This window comes from Motacilla alba, chromosome 2, assembly GCF_015832195.1.
Source record: "Motacilla alba alba isolate MOTALB_02 chromosome 2, Motacilla_alba_V1.0_pri, whole genome shotgun sequence".
Taxonomy (NCBI): domain Eukaryota; kingdom Metazoa; phylum Chordata; class Aves; order Passeriformes; family Motacillidae; genus Motacilla; species Motacilla alba.
In genome coordinates, this window is record NC_052017.1 from 38,094,082 (window position 1) to 38,106,151 (window position 12,070).

At 41.6% G+C, this 12,070-nt stretch overlaps 1 protein-coding gene across 8 annotated transcripts in view; it reads right to left on the reverse strand.

The window, feature by feature from the left end:
* THRB (thyroid hormone receptor beta) overlaps positions 1-12,070 on the reverse strand; it is a 169,213-nt gene that overhangs the window by 48,157 nt on the left and 108,986 nt on the right. For all 8 annotated transcript variants that reach the window (XM_038130080.1, XM_038130078.1, XM_038130074.1 and 5 more), the window contains one exon: positions 1,562-1,626. In XM_038130080.1, the coding sequence (XP_037986008.1) occupies positions 1,562-1,568 (7 nt within the window). In that variant the 5' untranslated portion in view covers positions 1,569-1,626. The remainder of the gene's footprint in view (positions 1-1,561; positions 1,627-12,070) is intronic.

Sequence of the window (12,070 nt, forward strand, 5' to 3'; positions counted from 1 at the left end):
AAATCTCCACAAACCCACCCTGCACAGGAAGCCACAGACCCAACAGATAAGGTGAGGATAAAGTGGGTACACTGTGTTTCCTTCCTCATATCTTGCCATCACACAGCAGAAGCTCTTAACTGCTCTCTCCAAAACCACAGCAACGTCAAACCCTGTAGTAAAATGCCATAAAACACAGTTTAGCGTGAGACAGGGGAGAGCACAACACAGAGCTGGAAGAGACCAAGTTACATGCCAGTGCTTTAAATTCTTCCAAAACAGGTATTTGCCAAATGAAATCACCATGCCCAGAATGCCTGCAGGACAATGCAAAACCACTCTAGCAGGGCCTGCCAATGCAGCCTAAGGACACTAACTCGTTCCCAATCCTCATGTGGCAGCGATGCCAAGTCAGAGCCTGGCACACCAGCCAAGGGTCAGTATTTGACTTCATTCCACAAAATGCCTCAATGCTCTTTGCTTCCTTCTTTTATTTGTCTCTGCTTCAATGGGCAGCAAAGTAACCATAAAAAGACACACCTTTTCATACTATCAAATAATAGGGTTCACAATGAAAGCATGTATTTACATAATACTCTGTTTCTTCCCATGAATTTTATCCTCTACCTTTTATCTAGAAACCTAAAGTCAGAAGACCGTCTTTGTTGGTGAATGCAGTTGTTACCCCTTGCTGACCAGTACAAATGGATGGGAGCCTTCTAGGGAAAAGGAAAAGAAAATTAATCTGCATAGTCAAGTAAAAATAAACTGTCCTTTGGGCAGAACACCAGGAATACAGTCTTGGTAGTGGTGACTTTTCTTATGTAGCACATGCTGTATTTAGCAGGTTTTTAAAAGGTCCCATTTATGCATTTGGCTCCTGAAATACAAACTGACAAACACTACCAGTAGAACACTTTCTTAGGCAAATTGATGAATACTAAAACAAATTCTGGAAGTCTGAAATTCTCTGGCCTTCTAAATGACCTCCATATAGTAAACACATCTTTTTAGACACTCTGTTTTGGGATTAGATACATGGGGGTTCTGACACAGCTAATTTATGTGTAACCTTCAGATGCTTTGCAACTGGCAGGGATAAGATGGTTAAGCAGGCTTAAAATGGTTAATGGTCATGTCAACTCTGGATCTTCAGCCCACCTGCAGACCTAGGCAATAACTCTCTGAAGTGTACTTGGCAACCTACGTAAAGCAAATTTGACCGTCTCACGTTGAAGCTCAAGGGATATGTCCACATTATGAAACAACTTAGGCCAGGATACTCAGCAGAAACTGTTCCTATGCTGGCAGCTTCTGCAGGATAGCTGAAGTTGGAATGCGCATTTAGAACAAAACACAACTAGGTTCCAGAAGGCAAACCAAAGACAATGAAAGTTTCAAAAATGTTGGGGAAGATTACTCTGTGTCCCACATCTCTGTGCTCTGGATGGAGGAAAGAGTTCCATTCCCAGCACCAATTAATTCAGAAATTGTTAAAAAACATTTTTCAATAAATATTTAGCAATAATCACTCCAGAAAGGCAAGAAATATTGCACAGATGCTCTTATTAAATATGATTACCTGACATACTGCTGGGAGTTATGGATATGTAATCATTCTTGTCCTTCTTCCGTCACCAATGTCACCTGCCAAAAAAAAGAATACCATTAACATTTAACCAAGACACAACCTTCTGGATCATGAATAGCATGGTCAATGTCTGATGGCTTAACACATTAAATTCAAAGCTGTTTGCTTAGCTGCATGAGGCAACAAATGTAAATCAGGTCCAAAACATGGTGGACTGGAGGACCTGTGGTTAACAGGGATTTGGAAGCAATGTCCAAAAGTTAATGCCTACTGATGCTAAAAAAATAAATAATGTTTTTGTGCACTTCATGGAATACTTTCCATTATTTTTTCTGCAGATGTTCCTCTAAGTCTTATACGTGACCTCAGGAGCTAACTGGTTTCTACTTTACAGTTTCTAATGATATGCATATACCATTACTCTCAGGTTCAATAAAAACAGAGGATTCAAATGAATTAGAAATTCTCTGTCACAGTTACACTGATTCTTACTCAGTCATTCAAAACACAAAAGTCTACTGACTTCTACAAAGTTCTGAGATGTAAATTATGATTTTGTTCATATGGTAGAAAACTAATTTACATGTACTTAACACTTTTGAACAATGACATCTATTTTATTAACAAGACATCTGCACATGAGAAGAACTGAATCTGGCATTTTAAAGTCTTGTTTTTGATATTTAGATTGTGTCCCCCTTTCATATGTCCACACACACACACACACACACACAGAGACATACTAACTATACTCTTTTTCTGTTTGGTAGCAAAGGTAAAAGCCCTGCAAGCTAATTTAGTGCCAGGAGAGAAAGTCATGGATACCAGTTACAACAACATCCTTTGGCTGCGTTGGTATTTATACCAGCCCTCACGTTTTTCACGGACGCATCACGGGCAGCATGCCCTTGTTCAGCCATCCCTGCCCAAAACACAGTGCCCAGCTAGATGATCCCAGCTCACTCCCTAGTCTTAGCGCCAACAATCCAGCCCAAGCAGAGACAATCCTAAAGGCATTACTCCAGAATAGCGACAAGATCTCATTAGAATTTTTAAGTAAGAAATCCCAGGCCTACAAGTGACCCCAATACTGCCTGCGGAAAACTAGCCTGAGAACAGAGTCATGCTCTCTGGAACGTCCCTCCTCCTGTACTCAGCACTGGTGAGGCCACACCTCAAATACTGTGTTCAGTTTTGGGTGAGTTTTACTCCACTTTAAAAAGATCATTGAGGTGCTGCAGCATGTCCAGAGAAGGGCAACAAGGCTCATGAAGAAAACATGTCCTGTGGGGAAGAGCTGAGGGAGCTGGAGTTGTTTAGCCTGGAGGAGGCTCGGGGAGAACCTCATCCCTCTCTACAACTACCCAAAAGGAGAATGTAGTGAGGTGTGACTGCAGTGAGAGGACCAGAGGGAATGGCCTTCAGCTGAGACAGGGGAGACTCAGATGAGGTATTACATAAAGTTTTTCACTGTTAGGGCAGTCAGGCATTGGAATAGGTTGTCTAGAGAGGTTGGGGAGTCACCATGCCTGTAGGGGTTTAAGAGGCATCTGGATCTGGTGCTGGATGATGTGGCTTTGTGATTTAGTGGTTACAGTGCTAGTTCTGGGTTGATGTTTGGAGTGGATGATCTAAAAGGCCTCTTCCAACCTTGCTGATTCTGTGATTCTATGAACAGAAAACACCTCTCTTTTAATGTTAGCATGGAAGTGACATTTTAGAGAGGAAGTAGAACCTCTCTTAAAATGTCCTGAATACCATTTCTTGGTAAGAAACTGTCTTTGTTAACAAACCTGTGGATTTTATTTCTCTCAATCCATTCAGTGCCACAGCCCTGTCCCTGTTTCCTCACCCACGGAGCCTTTCCCTTGAAATAAACATCCTCCCCTAGCAGTGGGCAGAACATCGGGCACATCTGCTGTGTTAGGCAGGGGTCAGAACGAGAGAGCAGGTGAGCGGCAGCCGCGGGTAATTCATGCGGCTGGGACGCGGCCCCGCCGCTTCACCTCAGCCCATCGGGGGCTCCCACCCCCGCGGCTCCGCTCTCGTCCGCACGGTGCGTGCTGGACACCCCGAGCGGCGCCCCGCTACTCGAGACGGGCTGTGAGGCAGGGCCATGTCCCGCGCCCACCGAGGGCCGGGAGGCACAGGGCAGGCAGCGCGGCAGGGAAGGGGCACCGGGAAGCGCGGCAAGGCAGGGAAGGGGCACCGGGAAGCGCGGCAAGGCAGGGAAGGGGCTCCGGCCGGAGCCGCGGCCTCCCCGCCCTCCCGCAGGCCGAACCCGCCCGCGGTGCGGAGCGGCAGCGCCCCCTGGCGGCCGCGCGGGAGCGGCCCGGAGCGCCATTCCCGGGCTGTTCCATCGCCCCGTTCCTCCTTGACTAAAGCGGGCACGTCTGCCTATAGCTTTAAATTAAATTAATTGTTACTCCAAGGGTCGGAATTGTTCATGATTAAAAAAAAAAGGCAAACAATAAAGAACCAAGAAAAACCCAGCGAACAACGACACACAAAACACCCCCACAAGACACAAACACACATACACCCCGTCTCCCAAACAAAAAAGTAGGAAAAAACCCAATCATAGAATATCCAGAGCTGGAAGGGACACACAAGGATCGTCGAAGTCCAGCTCCTGGCCCTGCACAGGATAACTCCGGGAATGTGATCCTGATGGATCCCTCCCAACTCAGCAGATTCTGCGGTTCTGTGACTCTGCAGATGGCACCACCTGCCTGAGAGCGCTGCCTTGGACTCCTGGAGCTCTGACAGGCTTGGGACCCTGACCACTTCCCTGGAGAGACAATTTATTTTGTCCTTTCTAATTTCCTAGTAACCTGAAATAATTTCTCCCTGTAATATATTACATTTAATGGAAATTACTGATTTCGGGATATAATGTTCATTCTATTTGCAAAGCAAACACAATGCAAAACCTACTAAAGTTTTACAGAAGAAACTTCTTTAAATAAGGGATGCAGAGCACTGGAACGTGCTACCCTGGGAAGTCACAGAGTCTCCCTCTCTGGAGACTCACGTTCCTGTGTCACCTGTAACCTGCTCTAGATGACCCTGCCTTGGCACGGGGGTCAGACTGGATGATGTCCAGAAGTCCCTTCCAACCCTAACAAGTCTGTGAACTGGTAAAATGTCCTCCAGTATATGTGTGACAATGTGTTTTTACCTCATCTTTTCTCCCAAGCAAGCCGCCCGAGACTCCATCTGGGCTCCTAGACAAGACGGAATCTCTTTACTCTTATAAGGGAAGAGCAAATACTCTGCTTGATATTTCCATGTACAAAGCACACAACCAGAGGTCTTTCTTTTTGCTGCTGACATCTTGTGGAACTTCAAAATCCTTCAGAGTTTGTCAATCCAGATTAGAGAGGATACAAATTTAGATCAGGCCTCCAATTAAAATCAGACTCTGACCCATCCACCACGTCATGGGACGTTGTGAACCTCAACAATAAGCCATTTCCCAGAATTTAATTGTGGTTTAGTGACTCAGTGACACACAAGCATACTTGAAGCAAACAACTGAGTATTTTAAACAAAAATTCTGCCCCTCCTGTAAATAATTACTTACTAAACCTAAAATTATTGGTTTTGCACCAATCTATTACAAAGGATAATTTTAAAAGGATAAATACAATGTTCTTCAATGAATTCTGTACTAAGAGAAAAATTCTAGTTATCCTGGGAGTTTTGCCATTTTCCCTGATGAGACTAGGACTTGGCATAAAAGCAGCTGTCACTTGTGTAAAAAAACTAATTACAAAATAACTGTAAGAAAAGCTGGTCTTTGTTTTGAAGCGTTACACTAACGTTATCTGGCTTTGGCAGTCGCAGCCTCTTTGAGTGCCACGCTTTAAAATGGAGAGTGTGCATCCTCTTTTTCTCCTCACACCTGCCTACAGGTAAAGTTTCCTGGAGCAGGTCTTGATGTTGCTGTAGATGTACAGCATCTCACCCATCTGGCATCTCCACTGGGTCAATTTAGCAACTGCCAAAAGATACACAGTAACTGAGCCCATTTGTAATGCCTGCTTTGTGATGATGATTTTAATCATCATTATGATGACTATTTAAACCATTAATTTAAACCATAATAATTAATAATTAAAATCATAGTGATAATTTAAAATCTTTTATTATTTTAATAATCTTCCCAAATGTCTTGGGATCTTTTCTAAGGGATGCTTTTACACTGCCAGAAGTAATTTCCTATTTTTCTTTCCAAGGAATGTGGCCCATAGATGGAAACATTGTGGAAATACAGAACTATTTATCCCTTCTGGCACATACACAGCACAGCCTTCTGAAGGCACAACACAGCTTCTACTTCACACGAGCAAGAATATTAAGTGGTGTCTGCATTAACTGTTGCCAGTTCCTCTTGAAGGCATAGTTGTGTAAGATGTTGGAGGAAATCAGGTTCTTTTTGAGAGTCTACAGCTAAAAGGTATGTGAGCAGGCACAAATGGGAAGGATGAGGATGAGTCACAGACAAGTCTCCACCACATCAGGCCAGAAATGTCTGGGGGTCTTTACAGACACTGCAGAGTAAGTCCCTTTTTTGCCAGAAGTGACACAATTTTTATGGCTAAGCTTGCTAACGTCACAGGGAGCAGGGAGCAGGCTTTGTTAGATTATCTTTTGGGTATTGAGCACTTACTTGCCCACAAAAGAGCTACCCAAGGTCTCATGGCTCTGAGTCACAGTCCCCGAGTGCTGCAGCATCAATTCAGAGGCTGCTATCTCACATCCCGCATGACCTCCCTGCTAGAGAGTTTCAGCAGCAGACTGAGCACTGTGCTCCTTCTCCATCACTGGCATTATACCCTGCTTTTTCTTCTTTGTTTCTTTTTTTTTAAAACAAGGTAGTCTTCATGATCACATTGGATACCTCAAATGAAAGCATCAAAATGCATCCTGCATCCTGATACGGAGTATTTTTTCAGATCTACAGCCCTGCTCCAGGAAAATAATATTCTTATACTGGCTCTATACAAATTTTAAAAAAGAGACATCTTTGGAATCTTCAGCTCCTCCGGCCTGAATAGGTGATATTTTGAATTAATTCTCAGGCTCTGGTCTCCAATACAGAAGCAGTGTCTAGCCATACTGCCAGTTACTGCACATCCTTATTTTTTCCATAATGAAAGGCAATTAACCAATTAGCATTAATCAGTGTAGTTAGGTGTTTTCCCACTTTCACCAAGTGCCTCCTCCTTCACAGGAATGCATCAGATTAATCAATTACTATCTAACAGGAGTGTGCTACCCAGGGGATGAGGATGTTTTTGACCGTATTCTGATGCTTCAGCTTTAAATGGTGGCTGCCTCTAGGCCAGGGCCAGGGTAATTCTGTGGTTTGAATCCTGGTTCCTGTCCATACCATGAACCGCACACCTTCTGGAAGGCCTCAGGCTTCCCTTCCCACTCATCAAGCAGCTGCACAGGGTTGACAGGCACTTCTGCCTCCTGTCTCTTCTCAAGGCAGGAACAGGTGGGAAAAGGGATTTTGCACCTTTCAGAAGCACTGACAAGCTGCCCAGCTCCTTGCTGGAGTGCTCTTTGACATCCCCTTTTAAAAGCCATAGGAAGGGCCATGGGGCAGCCCGGCTCATTTGCACAAGTCCCTCCTGTAACCCTACCTGCAGCTCCCGATGGCTCTGGCTTATGCCGGCACTCTTACACAACGCTCTTACACAACTCTTGCCAGGCACTGGGCTGCCTCCAGGGAGGCTGAGAAGAGGGGTGAGCTGCTGGCAGACCCAGAATGGGGTGGGGGGAAGCCCGCTCAGGTCCTGGGAGCTGATGAGGGCACTGAGGGGACAGCAGAGCATGTAGGTTCTGGAACCAGGCACAGGGGGAAAGATCCATCACAGCCAGAGCAAGGGCCACAGGACACCAACCCCTCATGCCCTGCCATTCCACAAGTTATGGCACTTCCATTTTTTTTCTTGGGGGCTATCTTGGCTTGGGTGTGATGAATTATGGGATGTATCATCTGAATATTTTGTTTTGTAAACTCCCTCTGTGAAAGCTGCTCTCACTTTTAAGTTCATCTTTAGTGAAAAGTCCAGAGTAGCAGCTCCGCATCAGAAAAAATTACAAGGTAGCCCATAGGCTGTATTGATCCCTAACTGAATTTTTCAATTAGTTTCAATATTTAATATTGCAATATTTAACAACAAAGCAAAATTAGTATTTTGGAGCAAGTGATACAGAGGATTTTGCAAGATATACATACTCAGTGTAAAATGTACTAGGACCATGGCTTATGGTACATGATACATTTATCATGAGCCAGCAGTACTTCCTCCCTTGCAAAACATCATGAACAACTGTGCATTACATGAGAAATAAAAATCTATCTGGTTTTCCAAATATGTTTAATGAAAAGCACCCATAAGAACGACCTTGTATGCACAGGCTCAGAAGTGGGCTTTGAGTCATGCTTTTTATTGCTAGTATAGCTCAGCTCACAAGGACACAAATTAGGCAATAAAGCATAAAATCAAAACCACAGTGCACTATCTGTATAAATATTTGCAGTCTATGCCAAAACATAAGAACAAAAAAGCAAAGAGCTATTGAGCTTTTTAATAGGAATGTCCAGTAATTCTGTGTAATATTCCCTTCACACAGACTCAACTCATGCTCAGTCTGTGCAGGCATCAGCAAATTTTTTTATAGCACAAAAGCCAGAAAATTATTACATGCAGACAATAAGTCTCATAAAAGGGCAACTTCACTGTTCAACAGGTTTTTGAAAGCTCTTGTGTTTCAATAAGCAGATCTGCAGATAAACACTACTGAATTAGACAGAAAAACTAATTCTTCCTATAGTCTCATTGTAGTAAGGCTTTGAATCTGGCATATGGTTTGCAGGACAGCCTGAATCATAAAACTGTTGATTTGAATATAGCTTCAAAAAAAAAAAAAAAACAAAACAAAACAAAAAAACCAACAAAAAACCAAACCAAACCAAACCAAACAAAAAAACCCCAAAACAAACAAACAAAACCAAAACAAATACCAAAAACCAAACCAAAACCAGAGACCCAGCACCACAAAATAAAGTGATGCAAGAAAGAAGCAAGATAAAAGTTGTTTTTATGATTTCATGAAAACTTAATGGCTTACTGCACTGGGATAGATAGATCTTTCTATAAGTGGAAAATATAATCATGAATTATTATGCACAGAAAATATAATAATGCATTTCTTCACAGGCAAAAAGAAACAGAATTTTAGTGTGTCTGTTGGTCTCCCAGCAGCCTGAACAGATTAGAACAGCAGTTTCGTAAGTATCATTGAAAAAACACAGATGGAGACTGTAATATTACCTTTAAACCACCTGGGCATCAAGCAGAAAATGGAATATGTAATTCTCCTCTTGCCCTATACTTACAGAAATGAGTAATGTTATCTCATTTCCAGAGTATCTCAAATCACTTATTATCATGATCTGAAGCTGCTGACTGCCCCTAAGATGTAAAGGCTCTAAGAAATCTACTTACATTCAGCTTAACACTAGGTTAGCTTCTCTTCATTTTACTTCATCCCCTAGCAGAAATGTCAGCTCTCCAGCACTTTGCTTTGACCTACTACATGTGTACACAGGAGGGCATGAGAGGAGCACAGAACTGCAGACAGCCCTGTTTAGCCACTATTCTGATAACCAGGCCTCTATTGCTCCTGGGTGATTTTCTTAACATGAAGTGTTACCGTGTGAGCTAGCCAGCTTTGCCAAAGAGTTGCTGATCTGTTAACTGGGAATTAAGTGATGTTTCTATCAATTAAAATTTTAGCCTTAATTCACAAAGACCTCTACCAACTTGAATAAATATTCAGTTGAGCAAGGATCCTGGAGGGACAAGAATGATAGAAAAACAAAGGTGGGGGGGAGGGTTTATAGAAAAGATCTCTAATTTGAGTGATAATTTTGTGGTTTTTTGAGATACTTAATGGCTTTTGCGTTCTTTCTCCAGCACACGGGTGCTACATTCAGACAACGGCTTTGACATAAAACTTTCCTTGCTTGTCTGTTTTGTTCTGTTGACTCAGGAAACATTACCTCTCCCTGAAATTTCAACAGGGGACAGTTTATCTTTGAAGCTAATTTCTCTTATTACTCACTTAGAAGTGTATATTAGATGAAGGCTGTCTTGAATGACCTACCTACTCTGCAACTGACTGATGTTAGTTAATCCCAAAGATAATAAAATTCAAAGACTTTCCTTGAAACTGGTGAATTTCCCCCCTTATGATGGAATAGATAAAGAGAAAGAATATTTTCTAAATGTCAAGGGGGGAGGTACCTGGATGAATCTTGTTAACATAAATGCATTTTGTCAATGCATCTTATATATGCTGTGCCTAAAAAAATCAGTGAAGCAGAAATGAGTATGTTCTAATCTACAAATGTCACTCTGAATAGGGATAAGTATTACTCTAAAGATTGGTACTGGCATTTGTTTGAGTTATTTTCAGGGATTCAGATATGAAGAGCAGAATTAATTCAGCTTTAGGCTTTCTGCTTTTCTTAACCAGAGCTTGAGAAAGTCACCACTTAGCTGAAAATAATAAATTCTGAAATGAAAAGAAAAATCTAAATGAAAAATTGTTATCTGTATTGCAGGCTTTGAATTACAGTGTACGACTATATAGAACTTTGCAGAAAACCTTGGAAAACAAAACGAGAGATGCTTTTACAGCTACGGATTTAGCGTCATGGGTTTTGTCTATTGTATAACTTGATGAGTTTCCAAATTTGATTCTGTTTTTCCTAAAAACTGATAGCTCAATTGCCAAACCACTGAATTCTGAAATGTTTGACACAGATTCCAGACATGAAATATATGGTTTAAACTCAATCATAATTGGGAAAGAATTTCGAAGGAGTTGATTTTCAACAAAATCAAAGTAACGGACCAGAACCAGAAGTTAGTTGTTTTCTAAAATCTGTATCCCTAGCCAGCAAGAACTACGGTGGGTGAATAAAGTCTAGCTAGAATCTGAGCAAGATCCTTTCCACAAGTCAAAGTGGCAGACCTGGAGCCTTTGCCTGCCACTCCAGAAGTGGCTCAAGGGAAAAGGGCATCAGAGGGTTGATGACAGTGTGACACACACTAAAAGAGGACAAGGCATCTCTGGATGTGTAGGTTCAGGCTTTATATCAAGCAGTAAAGCAGAAAACATCCCTGAAAGCACACCAGAGAAACAAAAAAGTATGACTAATAGAAAGGGAGGGACAAACACGTAGAGTTAAATGATTATGGGGCTGGACTGACAGATTATCTGTTGAGAGTTAACTATGGCTTGGTGAAGTGACGAGAAAGTGAACACAGGGATAGCCATATTCAAAAGAGAGCAAGAAACGAAGGAAGATTGTGACTGCTATGGGAAATTTGGTCAAATTATGCTAATGGTTACTGGTGGACATGTAATTAGGTTAGCAGGCAGCTATATTTAAAAAGAAAAAATCATGCCTGGTTTTAATTGATATTTTGAAATGGAAAGCTCCATATTGCTATTTCTGAGGTTTACCCAAAAGCTTATTTTTCAAAAGAAAAAATTCAATGACTTCAGTAAAAATTAGGCTCAGACTGGAGAAGGCTTTCTGCAAACATTCTCTCTGAAATTTCAAAATACAAACCACATGTTTCATAGATACATCAATACATTTATAATTATTATAAATAAATAAAGAGTTTCAAGTTACCTGGCAATAAGCTAGTGGTCATAAAATATGACTGTATTAAAACTATCTAAATGCCCATTTGCTTCTGGTTTTGGGCAGACAGAAGTCATGGAGAGAAGGAATAATACTTGTGAAAATGAAGTAGAAGCTCTTTTTTCACTTTTTTCTTTAAACAGAAAATTGCTCATACCCTCTGTAATGGCTTTGTCTGTATAACCAGCACTGCATACAATTAGCTGGATTTCAGCTGAGGATTTCCACAGCTCAAAAGTTACTGTATTCAAAGTCCTATTCCTTTTTACTTTTTTTTTTTTTTTTTGAGAGCAAACACATTACGGCATATTCCCAACTAAGTAATTTCACTGATTTAATCTTTAAGGCAGGCAGATTTCCTAAGAGGTGTGTTCCAATCTCTATCACATCTTATACCATTTTTCCTGACCTCACTGGGGGCCCAGTGCAGAGAGGAGAGAACAACTACTTCTTCTCAGAAGATGTATACATACCGATATTAAGTACAAACATCATAGATATGTGCCTGCTTTTGTGTGCAGAATAGAAATAAACCACATAGCCTAAGCATTAACAATGGCCTTTCAGTATGTCTGATAAAACAGTGATTTCTTCTTATTTTTTTAGCCCTCTCTTCTTGTTTGCTGCCTCATTTACAGCTAACAATAATAGAATTAAGCCCAGAAATAAAAAGAAAAAGTTTCATCGCTGATGATTTCGCTATCTCTCCCAAGCAAACAACAAAAGTCCACAACCTTTTAACCTTTTCCATCCTA